A 23892-nucleotide genomic window follows, 5' to 3' on the forward strand; every position below is an offset into this window, starting at 1 on the left:
GCTTCTTGCACAGACCGATCGTTTCGTGTCTTTACACATCAATGTATCATCACGAGCCGCAGGGTTTAATTTGGTTTTGTTTGTGTATGTTTTTTTTGACTCTCAAAGCCGTGATTCCCATTCACTTCCATTATAAGACTGACAGACTGCAACGGTTTGAGTTAAAAATCTTTATTTGTGTTCTACTGAAGAAACAAAGTCACCTACATCTTGCCCTGGGGGTAAGCAGATAAAAATCTAATTTTCCTTTTTGGGTGAACTATCCCTTTAAGTCAAAGGGTATTTCAAAAATACTTTAAAAAGTGGACTAATATGTTCTACATTAAAATCAGTTGGCAGGAACTGACCTTTTTGTTCTTTATGTGTCCACTGGGGGGCAGAATGGAGAAAAAGCCGTGCCTAAAGATGAGATTGAGTGTCCCCCCGGCTGGGTGTGGGAGGATATTGAGTGGAGCGAGGACCTGAAGCGTGCAGTGGATGATCAAGGTATGGAAACCTTGAGAAGTCTTTCCTGCACACACATGCGCCACTGACTTATGAGCTTCGTTATTTTGAATATATTGTGCCTTTACAATAAATCCTTTTCTACCTGTAGGGTGGGAATATGGAATAACCCTCCCCCCAGACCGCCGGCCAAAGTCCTGGGTTCCATCCGAGAAGATGTACCACACCAACCGCCGGAGACGTTGGATCCGACTTCGGCGTAGAGATATGCAGAAAATGGAGGCACTCAGAAAAGTACATCATCAGTCATTAGCCAAGTGTTTGTTTTCAGTCAGAGAAATAACAAAGTTTCAGATTGAGAGCGATAAACAAAAGAAGAATCTTGGCTTCGTTTTCTCTTTGAATGGTGGGGGATTCTGGTAAAGCTCAGGGTGGCGTGACATAAAGAGCTCTGTGTAGTCTCAGGAGGTCTTCCCCGTCCCTGAACGCATCTGGTGAGAGGCAGATGGAGCTTGAGAGGACACCTAATTAATCATGCCATCTGAGAATAATCTGAACTCAATCCCACACCTCTAATCCACTTGGCAGGAAAACCTGGGTCCAACTATAAAGTCCTGCCGCAAATATGCCTAATGTTCATCATCTGTGTGAGGGTGTGTAACAGAGAGAGAGAGAGAGAGAGAGAGAGAAAGAGAGATAAAGAGTTTTTGTTTCATTCTGTGAAAGTCTTTATCCAATAAGCAAAAAAACACTTTGTTAATAAACATCTAAAAATCAATTTTTGAGATCACTTGTTAGACTGAAGAACATTAACATATTAGCTTTCTGGAGTCAGAGAGAATGGCACTGGGCCTCATTCATGAAACACGGGCGGAAGAAATGTTGTGTTAAACCATTCGTAAATCCATTCTTACATGAAATGTCACTTTCAATTCAATGAGAAAGTTTACATAAGAATGGGTTTACGAATGATTTACACACCAATTTGTTGCATGAATGAGGCTCAGTGTGTTTATATTCGGTTCTGTGCAAGAAACAAGTAGGACTACTAAAAGTGAGTAAAGAACTAAGGAAAAAATGTGTGAGAGAGTGGTTTGGGTACAAAAGGTGGTTTAGATTACATTATTTACTTATTAAAAATGAAGTATTTGAGCAACCAAATAATGGATAAAAATATATTAATACACTACTATTCAAAGTGTGGCGTCAGTAAGATTTTTAAATCTTTTTAATAAAACAGTAATGTTGTGAAATATTATTACAATTTAAAATAACTGTATTCTTTTAAAAATATATTAAAAAATGTATTCCTGTAATGGCAAAGGTCACATGATCCTTCAGAAATCATTCCAATATCTGTTGCTCAAGAAATATCTCTTGTTGAGATTGTAAATATCTTTACTATCAATTTTAATCAATATATAATGTACCCTTGCTTAACAGAAAAAAGTACTGACCCTACATTTTTAAACAGTAGTGAACATTGTTTATGCAGTGAAATTATTATTAAACCAAATGACAAGGATGCTAGACATTTTCCCAGAATGCTGCAATTTTGACTCGTGTTCACATTAACACTGGGTCTTTATCCTAATTTTAGGCAGTTTTGTCCTAATTTCAAGCATCTATCAATCTATCATTTTATAATTTAATAACTTTTTTTGTAGAATGTTTTGCTTGAAAAGAGTAGTTTAAAAAAATATATAATAGCAATAATTATACAACTTAGATATTTGATTAATGCAGTATCATACGGTATATTTTTAAGTGCCTGTATATTTTTTAGGGTCACTGTGAGTTAAATCAGTTGTCCTCATGGTGGCACTCTTCAAGCACAGATTTAAAAACATTTGTCTAGTCACCTCCCGTCTTTCTACTCAGCTACTGTATGAGAGCGAGAGAGCGAGAGAGCGAGAGAGAGTAGTTTGGGACAAACTGATTGAATCAGAATCGGACTAGAATGAATCAGACCTTTCAATGTTGCACATGAGAGAGTTGTTTAGGACCAACCAATTCACTTGAATGAATCAGACTTTTCACTGCTTAATATAAGAGAGAGCTGTTTAGCTTGAATTGTTTAGCTAAAATGAATCAGACTTTTCCAATGCTACACATGAGAGATAGAGTGCAGTTTAAGACAAATGATTCACTAAAATGAATCAGCAAATCTACATATGAAGGAGGGACATTTATAATGAATTGATTCACTAGAATGAATCAGACTTTCCAATGCTACACCTGAGAGATAGAGTGCAGTTAAGGACAAATGATTCACTAAAATGAATCTGCAAATCTACATATGAAGGAGGGCCATTTATAATGAATTGATTCATTAGAATGAATCAGACTTTTCACAGCTATATATGAGCAGTTTAAGATGAAACTATTCAATAGAAAGACTTTTCAGACTTTACACTGCTTAATACAAGAGAGAACTCTTTAGCATGAATTGTTTCATTAAAATGAATCAGACTTTCCAATGCTACATGTGAGCGATAGTGCAGTTTAAGACAAATTATTCACTAAAATGAATCAGATTTGGCAAATCTACATAGGAGGGAGAGCCATTTAGAATGAATTGATTCACTAGAATGAATCAGACTTTTCACTGCTACATATGAGATAGTGAGCAGTTTAAGACAACCCGATTCAATAGAAAAAATCTTACTTTCCACCTCTACCTATGAGAGAGAGCATTTAGGATTAGTCGATTCACTAGAATGAATTAGATTTCCACTGCTAGATATGAGATAGAGCGTTAAGACAAACTGATTCAGAATGAATCAGAATTTCCACTGCTACATATGAGATAGAGAGCGAACCAATTCACCAAAATAAGTCAGCCTTTTCACTGCTACATAGGAGAGATCAAAAAGCTGACTTTATTATACCTCAGTTTGCTTGGTGCTATAAGCTGCGTGCGCAAATAATGTGACATTTAATATAGCGATTCAGCGTTTGGTAGCACTACACAGCTACTCATTGGAATTACATTTCAAATTCTGTTCTTGTTTCAGAGGGCACTTTGGAGGGTGTTTTTCTATTCTTTTTTTCTTCAAAACCATACAGTACAAGGGTATTGGGTTATGTAAATAAAGTGAGCCACAAATGACATAGCAGTTTCACTCTGGTTAAGAGACATAATCAGGCATTTTATTCAGAGAAGGTCAGAATTTTGTATGTGTCAAAATGATATTCGAGTGTCTTGGGGCGGTGACATGTAATCACTTCATGCCAGTGGTTTGTGGTGCATATACAGTTGCCCTTTCCACAACTGACAGCAGAGTCATCATTAGCACATACTCCGTTTATCCTTTTGGTCGGAATATTGTGATATCTGATCCAACATGAATGCCCCATCTTTTCCCATCTCCAAATGTGTGAATCTACTGTTTAGGTTGAAGGAGCATAATGTGTCTCACAGTGTTTTTCCTTTTTTGTCAACAGAGCAGTGTTACTGATGAAAAGAATGACGATAAGTCAGTTACAACAACCTTTGGTGTCAACCGCCCGACAATCTCCTGCTTCTTCGATAGTGAGTCAAACATGACAGTTTTCTCACTTCATTTAAAATAATGACAGATTTAAATGATGGCTGAAACTACACTGATGTTCATCCTCTTGATTCTTTAGATGGGACCCTGTATCATTTGCGATGTTATTTGTATCAGGCCAGAGACCTGCTGGCAATGGATAAGGACAGTTTCTCAGGTGAGCATATACCACCTTCACTGTGAGCCAAACTTAATTATTACAGATATTTGAAGGGTTGTGTATAGTTCAAAATTGAATGAAGAATTCTTTTTTTTTAATGCAATCCAATGAAATATATTTTACATTTTTAAATGTTATTTTATTGTTACTATTATTTTATATACATGAATACACCGATTAAACGTTAGGGATCTGTCCGATTTTTTATCCTTTTGAAATGCTCACCAAAGCTGCATTTATTTGTATAAGAAATACATTTAAAAACAGTAATATTGTTAACTTTTAATGTTCAGATGTTTTGTATTTTAATATATTTTTAAATGTAATTATAACAACCTCAAACTGTTAAAGGGTAGTGTATATTTCAGCTTTTTGCTAAAAAATTAAATACAAAAGGCGATATTAAGAAATGAAACTGAAGCCATTTTTTCAATTCTGAATTATGACCAACCCAGTTGTAAAACAGGTTTTCCAAGGTCAAAACCTAAACAATAAACAAAAGCAGTGTAGGCTACTCAGTTTTGTTGCTTAAAATCTGATCAAAGCTATGCATAGTACCAAGAAATATATGCACCAGTCATTTATTTTGTAAAGCAGCTGCATTTATTTAGCCAGAATCTACATGTCTTGATCTTGTGGTTATTTGCATGGGATCTGAGTAACATACCCTTTTGAACACAGTACTAGCACACATTCAGACACACAGCAGGCATCGGCAAAATCAGCTTTTTAAGACATTTACTATGATACCACATGGCATGAAGTGTGCTCTTATTTTGCCATACAATAAGTTACATATTTCCAGGTCATGTGGTGACACAAATTGAGGTCAATGGATAGTCCTAATGTGAAGCATATTGAGAGCGATAGCGTACACGACAGAATTACGATTTTACGAATTTATCTCTAAAAAAATGGTCAGTATTGCCTAGAATAATGGGAGCATTTTATAAATAACAAAATCATAAAAGTGAGGTTTTGAGATATAATGGTAGAGGAACCGTAACTGAGCTTACGTCAGAGGGGGTGAAATATTGTGCCTGGCACAGACTAGCCCGAGGCAGTTCGGGTCAAGTGTAGCCCAGAGAGAAACGAAATGAAGTAGATTTACAATGGTGTCCATGAGAGAAGATGTTGGCAGTGAAGATGTAAAAAATGTCATTTGCATAGAGAAGAGAAGGTACATAGAGTAAAACAAATCAAGTCGGAGCCATGGACTAGTGGTTAATTCATGAGCTCTGATGCCGGTGCACTCATGGGCGAGGCAAGTTTGAATCTAGCTTGCAACATATCCCATTACCCTGCTCTCTCTGCCTAACTTTCTGAACTTTAAAAAGTGAAAAGCACTGAAAAAGGCTAATCAAAATGAGACATTATATGCTGAATTTGTTGCTGTACTCTGCCATTTTTCTTTTTGATTTACTGGCACTAGTTCCTTTTTTGCTTCCATGACTCGTGTCCTTGGAAAGTATCAAAACAAGTGCACATAAAGCATGTGCACTGTGTGTATTTTTTATTGTAGATGCACATGTGACATTTGTCGGGTCAAAGGATGGTATTTAACTGTGGGATTGATGTTAGAGCAGAAGATGCTGATGTAAACTGTCTAAACACACACATCAGGTGAAACCTCTGGTTTTACAGTTGTCGCTAGTAGCAAAAGTTCTTCTGTATTCTTCATAATCATGTGTTATTTCTGTTTATTGGCTATAAAAGTAAAAAAAAAATGCTTACTCTAACTCTTTAAGACAAAACCCCCACCCACTGTGTCCAGATAATGTTTTTTTAAACATTCTCTTTATTAGGTTTTCTACATTGACACAAAAATTCCAATACAATTTTTTACATATGCAAATTATATTTTAACAATGAATTTTAACATAGTAATGATATATGGGAAAAGAAAGAAAGAAAGACGGATAATGTTTTATTGTATAGTTGTGTAATGAATATTGTGGAATTGTTGCCCCAAATGGAATCTGGGCCCACAGAATTCTACAGAAAGCTTCGCAGATCCACAAAATTTGTAATTTCCAAAGTTTTACACCACCTTGCCATTTGTGTGTTTATTGTTTTTTTCTTTTTAGAATTATAATTTGAAAGAGTTATTCATAAATGGATTTCAGTGCTCTCGGCTCTGTTTAAGCCATTTTTACCATATTTAAATCCATTCCACAGAATTCCCCTCATAAATGTGCAGATTCCGTGTGGGCCTTGTTATTACCTTATATTACCTATTAATAAACATGAAGTGAGTTTTCATTCAAAATGTGACACTGATTATTGATGTTGGCAAAAAAAAACAGTCACTTAAAAAGTCAAATATAAAAGAGCTTTCTTGGCAACGCTGGAGCAGTATTTCACCCCCTTTAAACCATAGCGAGTCTGTTGCCATGGTCTAAAGCTCTAAGTTGTGGTAGTGAAATTTTTTTTTAACCCAGAGTGCTCCACATCATTAAAATGCAGGCAAAATAAGCCCGCTGGTTATCACCCATTAGAAATGTCTGGTATAAATCTCCTATGAATGGAAAAACCATAGTCTAAAAATGGAAACAAAGCAGACAAGGATGAAAACTAAGAAAAAAAGGACATTAAGGTGGAGAAAGATCTGAAGTATATTGTTTTTTTGTTTTTTGCAAAATCTTGGAAATGTAGCTACCCTATGCGTTTAAGGTTCATTCTGAACCCGCAAGCACAGATGAGAAAACATTGAGGATCCTTTTAAAAATACAGGCCTGGTATAAATCAGGCCAGTCTGGCGCTCTGATTACAAATCTACAAATAGTTTTGGGTCGGTCTCCTGATGCACAAAACCCAGCCTAGATCTTTTACAGGGTTCTGAGCTCCCAGGAAAATGAATAAATCAAGCTGGAGGCAGAAATCACTTGTCCTTGGTGCGCTTGAGACGGAGTTTGGTAAAGGGAAATGATCGATGGACCGCAATATTTATAAAGGAGGGAAAAATGTAGAGCTGCATCAGTGCTTTGGCTACTGGAGGGGGATTAGAGGAAGTCAGAAGTTTGAGCCAGATGCTACATGGCTGTAGGCCCCTCTGTGCTAAAGTCAGATCTATCTATCTATCTATCTATCTATATCTTTTACAGGGTTCTGAGCTCCCAGGAAAATGAATAAATCAAGCTGGAGGCAGAAATCACTTGTCCTTGGTGCGCTTGAGACGGAGTTTGGTAAAGGGAAATGATCGATGGACCGCAATATTTATAAAGGAGGGAAAAATGTAGAGCTGCATCAGTGCTTTGGCTACTGGAGGGGGATTAGAGGAAGTCAGAAGTTTGAGCCAGATGCTACATGGCTGTAGGCCCCTCTGTGCTAAAGTCAGATCTATCTATCTATCTATCTATCTATCTATCTATCTATCTATCTATCGTCAGTCAGTCAGTCAGTCAGTCAGTCACTCAGTCTATCATCTCTCTGTCTTTCTGTCATTCACTGGACATTTCGAATATGCGCATTTGAATATGATTTTTGAACAGTTAAACCCTTTATAGTATTGATATATGGGAAATGATCCATAGCCAAATTTCTTGGTTGCCTTTCCTTGTTTACTTTGAGCATGTCATTGTTCCCGAGGGTCATGCATCATGTTTGAGTCGCACACGTGGGCAGCCGTCGACATGTCCAGTCCCACAATGCCCTTGGGGAAGACAGTTTATTTACTGTTCACTGTAAGCAGCCAGATTAGACACTGCCTGTGTTTATTTCCCATTGGCTCCTGGGTAACAGTGCACGCTCCCCATAGCTTGTTTATCCCTTTGTTTATTTGAGCCACTGTGTTTGTGGGAAGTAGGAAGTTGTGTGTGTGTGTGTAAGTAAGCTAGTTTAATAAGAGCTGGGAAAAGTGTCTGTTTCTCCCTCCCAAGTGAAACTATCCCTCTGAGGCTGCTTTATGTCGACTGAAATAATAAACTTTGACTGTCGCTCCAATTTCTGGCATTCCTAAGTAGTTGATGTCACTTATTTTTCAGCACCTTAAGTGCATGTTTATTTAAATGTTTGGATGTTGTGTCTTTTAAAGGAATAGTTTATCAAAAATAAAAAGTCTGCCATTATTTACTCTTAAAATCTCATATGCTGTTATTACTTGCAGAGAGATTTGGAAGAATGTACACATTCCAATTTTCAGTGACAGTTCATATGTCTAAAAAGGACAAAAACATAATCTGAATGACTTGTTCCTAGTGTTCTGAAGTCATATTAAAACTTTTGTTCAAATTCACGTTTTGAATGTGAGTTTGTGCTTGCATTCAAATTTGGCTTCTTTAGATAGTCACGAAAAAGTTTAATTTAAGAGCTACAATAACATCTTAAATTTCAGTCTATACTTCACACAGTTGTGGTGTATGACTTGGAATGCAGCACATGGACAAATTTTATGATGGTTAAATGGTGTTAAATGGCATCAGCTTAAATCAACTTTTATAATTTTATAGAAGAGAAGCACGCACATTCTTTATATTTTTTTATATTTTATTACGTCCAGATTTGGAATGGCAATGACAGAATTTTCATTTTTGGGTGAACTATCTCTTTAAAACCCTCACTTAAATACATAAACACTCACACATGCACATGCATTGGCTAACTCACTCATCTTTTCCCCCATTTCTCTGTCTCACAACCACACATCATCTTTCAGACATTACATAGACCTACTAAAGTAAAAAAAATTGCTCTCACCCTCCCTACGCCATAACTCAGGGTATCTCTGTTTCTTTTCACTTCCATTATTGATGTTATATTCTTGGCAAATTCACCCTCATTACAGAACCAAATAAAAACAGAAATGCTTGTGTTTATTGTGTTTACTGATGCATTGAAAGTCTTGTTCTGAGGAGAATGTACCAAATCCCTGCCTCAATCTTGATGGCAAACAGACTTCAATGAGTTGATGGCTGCACATCTTTCCTAACTCCTGATGCAGTTCTTTCCATTTCATTTATCCATCTATGTGGCAATAACCTCCATTTGACCTGACGAAGCCTTTCTCGTTTCAGTTGACAGTTTAGATCACGTTTTTGACAGTATACAAATGCACATTACACATGCTATTCCCCTTGATGTGTACTTGCAACTCTTGCCATACTTCATCACTTATTCTGACGTGAAAATGTGATGCAGTTCATTGATCTTTGACTCTTTGATTAGATCCCTATGCCATCGTGTCCTTCCTGCATCAGAGCCAGAAGACGGTGACTGTTCGGAACACGCTCAATCCCACCTGGGACCAGACTCTCATCTTTTATGAAGTTGAAATATTTGGAGACCATCTTGTGACTGAGAGGAACCCTCCGCACATTGTGGTGGAACTATACGATCAGGACACCTATGTGAGTTTTCATTGTGTTGGTATGTGGTATTTTATAAATGGGTGTGTTTATTGTCAGATTAATTAGACTTTCGACCAGCGAAATGAAGTCTTGTCCAATTTACAGTTTGATCAGGTCAAGAACCACTAATTTTGTCAGGCAGAATTATCTTACCAATATCAAAGTCCGTTCGCTCAGTCTTATTCATAACACCATGCAAGTACAGTTCATATCTATTTGAATGAGGAAAGACTGAAGTCTGTGTAATTGTTTGACAAAATTATGTTTAAGTAACTTATTTAAAATTAAACGATTAAAGTCAGACAATGGTGGTATTATATATTGCACTTCTTAAACCAGTGTTGTTATTGTTAACTAAAATGATTAATTATTAATTTTCATTAATTGAAATAAGGCAAAAAATAAAATAAAATAAAATATAGAAAACTTGAAAAACATAACTTAGAAAGGAGAAATGTCGCCTTGGCAACAAACTGAAATAAAATGTTTAAAATCAAGCGTAGTATTAGTTCTGGCAGGTCACGTTAGTCAAGCTTGCATCAGCTGACTAGCTGATCCACATCTACCAATAGGAATGAGACACCTATCACAACACCCATATTTAAGATCCTTCAGTATTATCACCAGCTTTCGCGTTGCTCAATAGCTAATTACCCTTCTCCATCCCCAACTCCACCTCTCGACAGTCGGGATTCGGCCTTCTGATTCTCCTTTGAATCAGACTAATTTCTAAAATGTTACATGAAATTATTGAACTTTTATGATATCTGCAATACATTTATGTTGGTTTTGTTCTGTTTACCCTGCTAGGCTGCATGGATGCGCAGGGAGTTCTTGCCCAGAACAGAACCATACTGCCAATCCAAACTGTATGCTAATTGTCAGTCATCTTTGACGATAGTGGTCCTGCCAGAACTAAAGTACTAACATTACGGAAACTAGAACTGATTTAAAAAATAATGCTAAATATTAATATTAAAAACAAAAACAAAACCGTAGAACAAATTACTAAAACATAAACTAAAATGAAAACTAAAAACTTATAAATAAATAAATAAATATATAAATAAAATTGTAAATACTACTAAAATAATCCTGTCTTAAAATAAAATCACTGAAAAAAAGGCTGGTCCAGCTATCTTGCTTTTTGCATTAATTAAACACATGTTTTATGTATAGGCAAGGCTACAAACAATATATTAGGCATTATGACTACTTATTTTGGTTTGTATGTGCCATTTAAGTACAGGTTAATTTTAAAATTCCTGGCGCCACAGTAGTAGACTAATATGGGAAACCTTAATTTAAAAAAAGAAGAGAAATAAAGTCAAGTAAAGTAGTAGTGACAGTGATAAATGATTATTTACAGACAGAAAGCTAAGACAATTATAAATATCAAGTTTGCATGCTACTAAATGTCTCAAAACTCTGAATGACATGCTGTCTGAAGCTTGGGCTGATGTCAGATAGGTTTCGTTTCATATCTGTGAAACAGAAAATGCCTGATAAGTTATTTGACCCCTGCAGGGCGCTGATGAGTTTATGGGCCGCTGTGTTTGCCAACCATCAATGGTGTCTTCCCCTCGCCTTGCCTGGTATCCCATCCAGAAAGCTGGGAAACCTGCTGGACAACTGCTTGCTGCTTTCGAACTGATCCGCAGAGATAAAGTAAGAGTTACTGTATATGAATTATCATCCTCATAGACATTATATCACTTGTGATATTGTAACTGGCATCTGTGGCCTTAATTAATTTTCCAATTTTCAGTCTCCATGTGAATGACACATGCCATAATTAAGGCTATGAAAGTAATTAAGATCACCTCAGTGATGATTCTGTAGGATTCTTTGCGTCTTTTAGTCACATCTAGCCCAGCTGTTGTGTGCAGCATCTCTGTTGAAAGAAATGCTTTTGTTATGAGTTTAACCCACAAGTGTTTACATGGCACATATCACAGCTTCTCCAGCACCGCAGAGGAAGTTTAGTGGCTCCTTCACCCACTCAGTTGTATTTGTATGCATAGCGCCTGACAACATATGATTTAAAATGCAAAACTGCTCTCAGTTTTTACAGTACGAAATAATTTAGTCGTTGCTCTTCATTCTTTCTTCACAGCCTGCAGTTCATCACATCCCCGGTCAAGAGGTTAGTCATATGTCTTTAAGTTGCCCATCTTTTTTTCCCTTTTTTCCTTTGCTTTCTTTAAAAAATGCACAGACACACACTTCCTGTCCTCCAAGTCATCGTCACTCCCTGTTCTCTCAGTCAAGCACGACTGAGTAATTGGATAGAGCTGCTGTAAATGACATAAACATCACTGTATCTGAACCAGTTTCACTAGCCCTGTCTGGGCAATGCAGACAGCCAGGAGACTGATTGGAGATGCCAGTGGAGTTTAAAAGTGCCAGAGGCCCCACCCAGTCCAGACCTGTCCAGCTGGCATCAGTTAGAGTGGGATAATCACAGGGAAATTGAATTAAAGTGAACCCTTAGAGAACAGTCAAACCACCCACCCACGCACACTCAAACAAATGCCCGCACTGTAACACTTTATTTATTTGATTTTAAAAATCTTTTTTTTTTCTGCAGGGTGATATTATTCCACCCTCACATATCATGGATGAGGTAAGTGCTGCTGGAGGATTCTGTGAATAGACAATGGATCTTATTTGCTGTTGTTCCAGAGCATCTCTTTCCTGTTCTCTCGTTCATTTTTCCCTCTCTGTTTATTTTGGGCATCTTCAAGCTTGTGCTTCCAGGGTTCCTCTCTGACAATCAACAGCAATGGGTACAATTCAGCATGCATGCACATACACAAACACATTTCACTGTATTTAGTTGATTAAACACAATGAAAAAAAAAACACAGGACATGTGGTTCCACCATGTTAAACCAGAGCTAATGATTAAGTCATTCAGACATTTATAGCGGCCTATAATGTGAAAGATACTGAGCTGGAACCAGTATAGTTAAAGCTCCAACATGTCATTCCCACTGGTTTTCATTAGGCCGTGGGTATGGAGTGTTGAGATCTAGACGTTTGTTTTATCGCTGGTGGGTAGATTCCTCCAGAACTCTGTGTACTTCTACGCACCTCCTTGGTTTTTATGAGGCCTGCCAAGGACAAGATCTTGTGGGAGACGGCTTGGAAATTAAGAGGCCTTTCTGATCCGGCTGTATTCCCAGCTTTCCTATCTACTGGATTCCGCTTCATCTGCACAAAGATTTGTATTGTTCTGCAGTGGCGTTTCAAAAAGACACAGTGATAGACTAATGGTGGAACTAACATGCTGCTATTCGACTGCATAATAGCTGCTCTTCATTAGATACAAACACACTAGGGACGTAAACATTTGCAAGTCGCCAATAGTAAAGGGAAACATTGGCAATGCATGGTTCATCGTCTTGCACTTTCCTTTTTCCTCTGTATTCCACATTACTGTCTTTGTTTTGCTGGAAATAGCAGCATGATATCATTAAGATCTAGGGATGCACTGATATTAAATGACCAATAATACAATAATATTACTGTGTATAGTATTTTAAAATAATAAAACAGAATATTTGGCAATATTATGGACTTAAATGCACAGACACTATTGGATGAGAACTGAAGTGGGCTGGATGATGACATCACTTTTTACTCTAGAGTTCCTTTATAAACCATTTGAACTTATTCCCTAATTGATAAACTTTACACAGTTATTAAACTCAACTGAATCAACAATGAACTGGCATTAACTGTAAATGTATACATATGTATTGTATAAAGTGTTATTTAAATAAAGGTGACTTGACTTGACTTGACTAAAATTAAAAGCCAAACTCTAAAAAATAAAATCAATTTAAATGCTACAAGTGATTTTAGGCATCAAAGCATTATAATGTACATTATGAAAAAAGAATATTCACTGTAAATATACAATTTTACAATGAACAGTGTTATTAAATTATTAGAAATTAACCTTAAGTGAGTGTTAGATGACAGCACATGTAATCTAAAAAAACAAGTAAGTTCAATTGAAATTACATTCAACTGACTCAAAAAATTTAGTTGAATAATATATAACTTAAAAAATAAAGTTAAAATTGTTTGAATTAATTTGATTTGAGTTAAAAGATTGGAAAAACATATGTTCCCATTACTTATTGGTCATATAATTGTTACAGTGGGAAAATAGGAGAAATGTGGTACCAATTTGTCAATATTATTATTATATATTTTTTTAAATTCCCAAAATAGAGACTAGTGCTAGCAGCACCAGGGTCATATAGGTTTGATTCCTAGGGAATACATAAACTGATTAATTATATAGCTTGAATGCAATGTACAGTAAGTAGCTTTGGATAAAAGTATTTGCCAAATGCATATACAGTATGTAAATGTAAATGCAATATATATATATATGATCTGATTAATTCTCTTTGACCTTTGAATACAGTGGCCTTTCCAAAATGATTTGTTTGTATCTGAAGACTTGAGCATGTTGAGTACTGAGTTTGTATAATTGTCGGGAAATGTTCTCATTTATCAAGTAGATTAGCCATGCTTCCTTGAAGGTGTGTCTGTTTTAATGACGTTCTTTCAAATCCTTGCCTTAACTTAATGAAGTTAGTCATTACATAGTCTAATTCTCCATGACTGAAGCGTATCTCCGAAGGTCCCTTTGCACAGAGCACCATTGTATTCAACAGTAGTACCATTCATCAAACAATTGCACTGGCACAACACCGTCCTGGCTAATCCTTATGTGTGTGTGTGTGTGTGTGTGTGTGTTGCGGCTTGATTGCTAACTTTGATTGGCATGTGAAGTCATGATGTTTGACTTTTTGTAGCTGCTATTAGTAACCAATTCCTTGTTTGTTTTCACACCCATTTTCGAATTTGGGTGCGTCATGCAAATGTACTTATAGAGAAGAATGGAAACATAGTGCTTGTGAAGCTGAGTCCTCTAAACGCACTACATGTCTCCTTCAATTTTGTGAAGATAGCATTTTGTATGGTTTTTGAAACTGTGAATGCATTTTCAGCCATCTTTGCTTGCTTATTGTATATAGTTAAATGGAGAATATCCATATCAATGTTATTTTACGTACTTTTATACTTTTTAATAATATTTGAATTCGCTTTTATTTTTGTATTTTCAGTTTTCATTTTAGTTTTAGTTTACTTTTTTATAATTTGATGTGCTTTCGTTGTTGTTATAATGAATATGAATTTATTTTTATTTCATTTTTAGTTTTTATTTGCTTCCGGTTGAATAAATTTTTGTTTATTTCCAGCAATTTTAGTGTTTTACTTGCACTTGTTTCAGTTGGCCTATTTCACATGTCAAGGCAACATTTCAAAGTTTTTATCTAATATTTATATTTTCTTTTCTTTCAGCTTTTTCTAAAATTAACAAAATTATTTTTTATAGCTTTAGTTGTATTTAACAATAATGAGCCTGATCCTTATTAAGTTATATTTACTCATATTATGCTTTGCTCTTCATTCTTAGCCAGAGGACTCTGATTTGCCATATCCACCTCCACAAAGGGAACCTAATGTCTACATGGTGCCGCAGGGGATAAAACCTGTCCTACAACGCACAGCTATTGAGGTGGGCCCAAAACCTTTCCTCGGGTTATCCATTTATAGTTTAAAGCTTCTAGTGCAGTATAGACTACTTGAACCTTACGAAAAGCACTGACATCGCTTTTTTACCATTCATTTTACATGGCTGTTTTACCATTCATGATTACTTTAGGACATGCGACTTAACCTTTTAACTCTTAGATACTGGCGTGGGGTTTGCGTAACCTGAAGAGTTTCCAGCTGGCCAGTGTGACATCTCCCAGTCTTCAGGTGGAATGTGGAGGAAGTGTGGTTCAGTCATGCGTCATTCGAAATACTAAGAAGAACCCCAACTTTGAAGTCAACACCCTGTTCATTGATGTCGTAAGCTCTGGATCTTGTTTTGTTTGTTTTTATGTACATAATTTTGTTCAAAATTAGGTCAAGTAGGGTAAGATTAGATACAATTATGTAAGATTTAAAGGAATAGTTCACCCAAAAATGAAAATTTGATGAACATTTACTCACCCTCAGACCATCCAAGAATGTAGATGAGTTTTTTTGTTTTAATTTAGCATTACATCACTTGCTCATCAGTGGATCCTCTGCAGTGAATGGATGCCGTCAGAATGAGAGTCCAAACAGCTGATAAAAGTATCACAATAATCCACAAGTAATGCACAAGACTCCAGTCCGGCAATTCATGTCTTGTGAAGTGAAAGGCTGCAAAGTGTGACATCTCCCAGTCTTCAGGTGGAATGTGGAGGAAGTGTGGTTCAGTCATGCGTCATTCGAAATACTAAGAAGAACCCCAACTTTGAAGTCAACACCCTGTTCATTGATGTCGTAAGCTCTGGATCTTGTTTTGTTTGTTTTTATGTACATAATTTTGTTCAAAATTAGGTCAAGTAGGGTAAGATTAGATACAATTATGTAAGATTTAAAGGAATAGTTCACCCAAAAATGAAAATTTGATGAACATTTACTCACCCTCAGACCATCCAAGAATGTAGATGAGTTTTTTTGTTTTAATTTAGCATTACATCACTTGCTCATCAGTAGATCCTCTGCAGTGAATGGATGCCGTCAGAATGAGAGTCCAAACAGCTGATAAAAGTATCACAATAATCCACAAGTAATGCACAAGACTCCAGTCCGGCAATTCATGTCTTGTGAAGTGAAAGGCTGCAAGATTGTGAAAAACAACTCCATCATTTAGGTGTTTTAACTTTAAATCATCACTTCTGGACAAAATGGCAGTTAATTTAATCCATATTAATGCTTTCTTTAGTGAAAAAAAATTTAATTTCCTGTTGTCCCCTCATATCAATATCCACCGACATGTTTGTCTAGAACTGTTTTTGCTTGTAAAGAGTACTTGGTCTTTTCATATTTCTCTCCTGATTCAGAAGAGATTACTTTTTCATTGTAGAAAACAATATTCTGATCAGAGGTTGGCTAGATGACCTTTAGCTGGAAACAATGTTTGAAGTTAAAAACATCTTAATGATGGGTTTGTTTATTATAAACATGCAGCCTGTGGATAACTTACATTACTTGTAGGTTATTGTGATGTTTTTATCAGCTGTTTGGACTCTTATTCTGACGGCACCCATTCACTGTAGAGGATCCATTGGCGAGAAAGTGACACAATACCAGATTTATCCAAATCTGTTCTGATGAAGAAACATTCATCTACATCTTGGATGACTTGATGGTGAATAAATTGTTAGCAAATTCTAATTTTTGGGTAAACTTTTTTATTGAACTTTTATGGGCATTCATCAAGGCAAAAATAACGCATCTATTGTAACTATCAAAGGTTAATAAATACAGTTGACCTTTGGCTGAGCCCTCTTCAGATTTCTTGTAGATTCTTTATGTAGAAATCCAGTTAAGATATCAAATTTTGTGTTACAGCATGCTGCTAACCAGTTGAGACAGACTTATATACAATGTGGTCACGGTGTCCTTCACATGGTGGATGTTTCACGAGTGATGACTGGCACAGTAAAAATGTTCCCTAGCAATGAGCGTCAGTTCTTAATTCTAAAACGTAAGATAGTCTGGATTCCGTTCCAATACTCATCTAAGGCTGGAAGGCATCGCATGGAAAGAATGCTGAATGACTAGCAAAGTTATTTGCACTGTCAGTCGTGGTCAGCCCTGTGTCATGTTTGCCTCAGTTTAGGGTGTGAAATACTTTTACCGAGTATGAGAGGAGAGAGAGGAAGGTTCTGTGGAATAACAACTGAAATGGAGAAATAAACAAGACATTATAAGTTAAAGGTTTGGAAGCCTTGCATCTCTTTATGTTCATATCTTTGTTATTCGTAATCTCTTCTCCACTGTAGCGACTGCCCAAGGAAGAGCTCTACATGCCTCCATTGGTGATCAAGGTTATAGACAACCGTCAGTTTGGCAGGAAGCCTATAGTGGGCCAGTGCACAGTCCACTCGCTGAATGAGTTCCGCTGGCAGCCAGAGAGCCTCGACAGAGACCCTACTGAAGAAGAATTTGGTGAGGAAATAAGGGAACATCAAAGTATATTAACATATATACGGGGGAAGTCGTGGCCTAATGGTTAGCGAGTCGGACTCGTAACCCAAAGGTTACGGGTTCGAGTCTCGTACCGGCAGGGATTGTAGGTGGGGGGAGTGAATGTACACCGCTCTCTCCACCTTCAATACCATGACTGAGGTACCCTTGAGCAAGGCACCGAACCCCCAACTGCTCCCCGGGCACCGCAGCATAAATGGCTGCCCACTGCTCCGGGTGTGTGTTCACAGTGTGTGTGTGTTCACTGCTGTGTGTGTGCACTTAGGATGGGATAAATGCAGAGCACTAATTCCTAGTATGGGTCACCATACTTGGTCACATGTCACGTCACTCACTCACTTAAAGTATATATTATATATAAACACTACAGATACACTGACAAGAATTGGCTTTGAAACAGTTTTCCCTTAGAAATTACTAGTACATTTCATAAATATTTACAAAGCAAGTAACAATGAAGTAAATCTGAAATTTTAAGTAGAAAGACTAAAATATTAGTAAAGTATGAATCGTCCATAGTATGTACTAAAATGTATTTGAAATATACAAAAAATACATTTATTTATGTACTTAATAAAAATACCCTCCAATTGTACTTTTAGTCTGCTGAATTGGAACAATTTTGTACATAACGCACTTTAATTGTGAGGAAGTAGTGCTGAAGTCCAAATAAAGATATCCTGAAGTATATTTGAGTGTGCTGAAGTGGAATTATTGCAAGTATACTTCAGGTATACTTTAAATATCTTGCATTTTAAGACTGATAGTATTCAAAGATCATGCAGTCATCATCAATAATGACATCAAAACACATTTTAGGCTAAATATTAAGAAATGTGCATTGTAAAACAAGTAGTACTCCAAATAAAGTTTAATTATAATTTTTATATCAGTCAGTCTTGAGCGATGTAACAGTAAATAATAGATTTGAACTATACTTAGTATGAAATAAATGTATCTTAAATTGATTACTTTTTACTATGGTTAATCTTAGTAAAATACTAATCTTTTGTTTACAACATCAAAAAATATTTTTTACAATTTATGTTGGAAAATGTGTGTGGGTTCTCCCTAGGGAAAGAAGGAAACAGGAAGAAAAAAGGATTTTGGAGAAAAGTAGATTTATTTCAAGCTTATATAAAGTATACCCAAAATATAGTAACCTGCTCTAATTTAGAACAGTTCTGTTATTCAATAAAAAATGGCAAGAATCAAATTATTTTCTTGGCGTTTAGTTCTATTAATAGTTCAGTTCTATTAAAAGTGCATTCTTTGACAAGGTGGATGAACATTATACTTTATGCTTACAGTATTTATGGTATATTTCCATCAACAGAGGCAATTGCTCACACCCCTAGAGATGACGTTCTGGTTGATATTGATGATAAGGAGCCTCTCATTCCTGGACAGGTATGATCAGTCTTTTCACCTGCAACTTATAAATCTTTTCTTAGCTGATTGACAAGGTGTGCTATATCCAGATCTCTTCTGAAACTTCCTCAAAAATGCTCTTTGAAAAACTTGCTTTTGCAGTCATTCTCAAAATGAGGGGTCCTCAAAAAACTGTGAAAAAATTATATTTGAAAAATTATGAAAGTGTGATTTCTAGACCTGGAGAAGTCATTTAAATAATTAAAACAATAAAATTAAACATAAAAAACTAAAATAAAAAAAAATGAAATGTAACATTTTTTTTTTATATTAACAAATCTTTAAAATCCAGTAAATCACAAACAACTGTAAAAGTCATGGGGCCTTTAAATATGGTTGTGGACAATGGAGTCAAAAAGCGGAGAACTGCTGCTTTATAGCTTTGAATACACACTCTTTTTTTGTTGTCTGTGTTGATGTTAGTCCTCTTGGCTGCTATTCAGTAGGTGGTTGGTCAAATAGCTTGGGTTTCTCCAGGTTTCTTTAGAGCCTTGTTAGAGAATGAGGTATGCTGTCATGGCAAGGTTAAGCACTTCTGAGCATACACACCACTTTATAAGGTCTTCTAGGGGTAGTTTTCTCCATGCATTTATTGGTGGAATTTAAGTGTGATTCTAGTTGTGAAACATGGCAATCACATCCTGTCCGTTATGTCTGAGTTACAGCATTGCCCCAGAGGGACACAGGGTCTGTGACATTAAGAAAGCATTGCTTTGTAGACGGTGACTAGAGGAAGGTTGCTTCTTGAAGGATTGAGAGACAATGGGTATCATAGTGTCGACTTGAGTTCTGTTGGGTATTAGCAGAAATGCTGAAAAAAAATTATCTATTACTTAAATTTAGGCTGTGATTTCAAGATGAGATGTAAGATTTTGGCCAAACTAGCCTTGTGATGTTGCTATGGTGCCATGTTAGTCAACTTATGGCATAATTGGGGGTGGGTGTCTGATGAAATCATGAATTCAGTAACATGATGGAATACTGTTTGGCTCTTGCATGTATGATGAAGGCTCACACCATCTTGAGACAATGACACGCTTCGCTTTCTGAGAAAAGAGAGGCCAGCTTTAATGACGCCTCCTCGAGCTGTCATCAATTCCCTCTCATAACTACGACCTAAAAATACTCCCCAAAAATAAATAAAAACAACATAAAAAATGATCAAGGGGGATTAGGAAAATTGCATTTTTTTTTCCATGTCTCAGCTTTAACCTTTCAGCCTTTATTTGTTCAGTCACTGGAAGAAAATGAGACTAGAATATTGGATTCGGGACCGCATGGCCCACTTGGTTTCCTTGGAAATGGATCATACTCACAAAAGCCAGTTTATTTAGGTTTTCGACCTTCCAGCCCGGCTGGCAGTGCTTCCCTGTGTATGTGAGGTGTTCTGTCGTTTGCAGAGTGGAAAGAGGAATACTTCACGCTTGCCCTTTTGAGCTGGGTTTTATAAGCCCACGCCCAGCTCTAGTTAAGGGCCATTAATGAGGCTCTTTTCTTCTGCACTTGCCACCTTTTCCGTTGATCTAATCCGGGAGCAAGATTCGGTTTCGTTGTATTCCACAGTATGTGACACGGTCAACTTACATTCATCTATTAGTAACCCAACGATGATCCCGAAATGTCACGTAACACAGTGCCCACTGGCCTGCACGTCAGTCCAAATGCTCAAGGCCATTTAGACGACATCAATGGGCACACCATTTGTGGTTTGACTGAAATCAGTTGAATGTAACCGCATGTTTGACTCTGAAAATGTATTGCTGAATACACCGTAAACATCCCCTCCAGTTCTGCTCCTGATTTCAGATGTCTGGTGACCACGGCACTATGGGCTTTATTTATAAATGTGCACTTGTGTGAGGACTGCCATCAAATGGCTCGTTCTGGCTAACATAAATAAAAGAGGGACCACAACCACAGGCATCTGTGGTGGAATCCCCAGTGACCCTCATTTTGTCTTATCAGAAATGTTTGATGGAATATAGGAAGTGAAGGAACTGTGGGAAAAGGGTATGTCAGTTGTTCGTTTTTTTTGTGAAGAAGGGCTTTTGTTGCACGGTTTGCACGCTCATCACATTTTGTTTTTGCTTGAGGGTGTAGTTGCTTTTCTTTTGCACATGCATAACATGCACTTGATTTGCAGTTTTGACAGCTCATCTACATTTCACTGTAAGTTTTCTTTCTTTCTTTGTAAGTTTGATGTACAGTAGCAAGGTCATTAGTACTGGTCAGCTGCACTGGATCAGAATAAAGTTTCTGTGGTCTATCGCACTAGAAGCAACAGGAGTTTGATCCCCGGCCCACAATCCCGCATGATTTCTAGCATTCCATTGGGAGCCTGAGGCTGCTGTGATCCACTCAGGAAACCAGGAAAAGCAAAGAAAGCTAAAGAGGAAAATTTGGATCCTGATGGCAGTAAAAGGTCCAATTCTTGCTCTGTAAGACCAATATCTCCAATCAAATTCCATATTTAACAATGTGCACAGTAGTGTTTGAATGTTTAAATCAGAACACAAATACACAGCAGAAAATGGCAAACCTGCATGTCCAAGCTCTACTGAAAAGACCATATCTTCTCTCTTGTCTTGAGACTGATTACAGTAACCATGTTTCTTACACAGTCAGCCAAACAGTGCAGGCACAAAACACTTCAACTAAAGGCTACTTTTGCATTACTTTTGAGAAATATTGTTACAAATTAAAAAATCATTTTTTTCTATTGGAATATATTTTAAAATGTAATTTATTCCTGTTATGTCAAAGCTGAATTTTCAGCAGCCATTACTCCAGTCTTACATGATGCTTCAGAAATCACTCAAATATTTGGTGCTCAAGAAACTTTATTATCGATTCTGAAAACAGTTGTGCTGATTAATGTTTTTGTGAAAACACTGAAGCATTTTTTTCAGGAGTCTTTGATAAATAGAAAGTTCCCTTTTTTTTGTAAAATGAAAACTTAGACTTTTGATCAATTTAATTCATCCTTGCTGAAGAAAAGTACTGGACAAACTGACCACAATCTTTTGAATGGTTGTGTACATTTTAGTCAATAACATCACAATTGGTTTTACTAGTCACTAATTATACTGAAATAGTGCTGCAGCATTTAAAATTAAACACTTAATTTTAGCATGAACACTTTCTATGTAAATTAGGCTCATAATAGATGCCTTGTTCACAAATGTAGCACTATTGACCTTGCACAGTTACTGTTGCGCTGTTTACTCTGAGAGAGTAGGCAATAAACTAATATTCTTTCAAAAAAGAAAACACATTTTGTACAGAGCTGATTCAGGTGCCTGATTTGCAGCAGTAAAGTGATGCTGTATAGTTCCGGTAAATAATGCTAGGTTGTGAAAGTCAGTTGCATCCTCAACAGCCGCTAGCATTCAAAACCGACCTCCAAGATTGGGAATTGCGGCATGAGTTCAACAGACAGCGTGTGCCGGTGAACTGCGGTATCAGTGTGCGCAATTTGGTTTTGTGTATTCCCTCGTAAGCACTATAACTTGTTATATCTTCACCTGTAATGTCTTGTGTTTGGTGTTGGTGGTGTTCAGAGCAGTACTGGTTTGAACTCCCCAAGTGCATTAAATGAAACTTGATCCCCATCATCTCCCCAAAGCCTTTGCTTGGGCTTTGACAGATATTTACTAACGTTAACCAACTAACCAATGCTTCTGGTTTATAACAGGCAGACGGCACCAGCTCTGCCGTTATTAACATCTCGTCTTCTCAGTCCAGCCTCCATGTACGTATGTATCTTTTATCACCCCTTTCACCATCTCTTTCCATTTTTCTGTAACCTTCATTTCATCCTGACTAGAGCTCATTGAGTGATAGTGCTATGGGTTGAGTCCAATGTTTTTTGCCCCTAATAAGTAAGAATGTAAGGTTTTTTTTATTTTTTATCTTAACTTTTATAAAGAATATCTCTTTGGTTTTGAGACTTTAGTCTTTGCAACTTCAGGGATCTTATCTATGCACAATCAGCTTGTAACACTCCAAAGAGAAAGGAAAACTTGAAATCGCATCATATGACCCCTTTAAAAACTTGTCTCAGTATCGCCAAGCATTTTTCCTTCTCTTTACTTTAAGGATGTTAAGATATTTTTTCTTCAAAACAAGATGATATTTCAGTATTTCACTGAACAATTCTGTGATTTCTGTCCTGCAAGCCTTACGTTCTTTTGTGGAAATCAAAAGAAGACATTTTTGTCCAAATAGGGAATCCATGTTGTTTTGGACCCCACTGAATTTCACTGAATGGACATGAATTTTCTTCAAAATATCTTCTTTTGTGTTTCACACAGTGTTGTTTTAGTGTTATTTATACTATTTTGTATACTTTTATATACTATAGTATTTATACATTTTAAGCATACTTTTACTTCATACTATTAATTTCATTAAATTTTTTTAATGCATTTTTGTTATTTATTATTATTATTTTTATATTTATATATAGCTTTATTTTATTTTTATTTCAGTTTTAGTTTTGGTAATTTAAGCAATTTTATTTTATTTCGTTTGAGCTTTATTTCAATTACCAAAATTACCTGATTTTGAATAGTTTTAGTAAACAATAAACAACACAATTTCCAGATTAAAAAAAGGAAGTCTTATAGGTTTAGGATGACTTGAGAATGATTAACAAAATAAAGTACAAATTTCCTAAAGGGACAGTTCACCCAAAAATGCTGTCATCAATTAAAGTCATTTACAGTACAATTACACAATATCGCCTACTGTAAGTAACTGTGTATTAACTTCTAATATGTAAATACGGGCACTGCAATGTAAAGTACACTACATAGACAAAAAAAAAAAAAGTGGACAT

The 23892-nt window shown here is 36.4% G+C and overlaps 1 protein-coding gene across 1 annotated transcript in view; it reads left to right on the top strand.

The window, feature by feature from the left end:
* The window catches only part of dysf (dysferlin, limb girdle muscular dystrophy 2B (autosomal recessive)), a 53707-nt gene that overhangs the window by 12687 nt on the left and 17128 nt on the right, over positions 1–23892 (top strand). Inside the window, exons 21-34 of the mRNA XM_016247832.1 lie at positions 381–486; positions 596–738; positions 3892–3979; positions 4078–4155; positions 9322–9503; positions 11031–11171; positions 11620–11649; positions 12094–12129; positions 12251–12292; positions 15007–15108; positions 15285–15446; positions 17417–17582; positions 18958–19031; positions 22747–22803. Coding sequence (XP_016103318.1) covers positions 381–486; positions 596–738; positions 3892–3979; positions 4078–4155; positions 9322–9503; positions 11031–11171; positions 11620–11649; positions 12094–12129; positions 12251–12292; positions 15007–15108; positions 15285–15446; positions 17417–17582; positions 18958–19031; positions 22747–22803 — 1407 coding nt within the window. The remainder of the gene's footprint in view (positions 1–380; positions 487–595; positions 739–3891; positions 3980–4077; positions 4156–9321; positions 9504–11030; positions 11172–11619; positions 11650–12093; positions 12130–12250; positions 12293–15006; positions 15109–15284; positions 15447–17416; positions 17583–18957; positions 19032–22746; positions 22804–23892) is intronic.

The sequence above is a fragment of the Sinocyclocheilus grahami genome, unplaced genomic scaffold, assembly GCF_001515645.1.
Source record: "Sinocyclocheilus grahami isolate Dianchi unplaced genomic scaffold, SAMN03320097.WGS_v1.1 scaffold24.1, whole genome shotgun sequence".
NCBI lineage: Eukaryota > Metazoa > Chordata > Actinopteri > Cypriniformes > Cyprinidae > Sinocyclocheilus > Sinocyclocheilus grahami.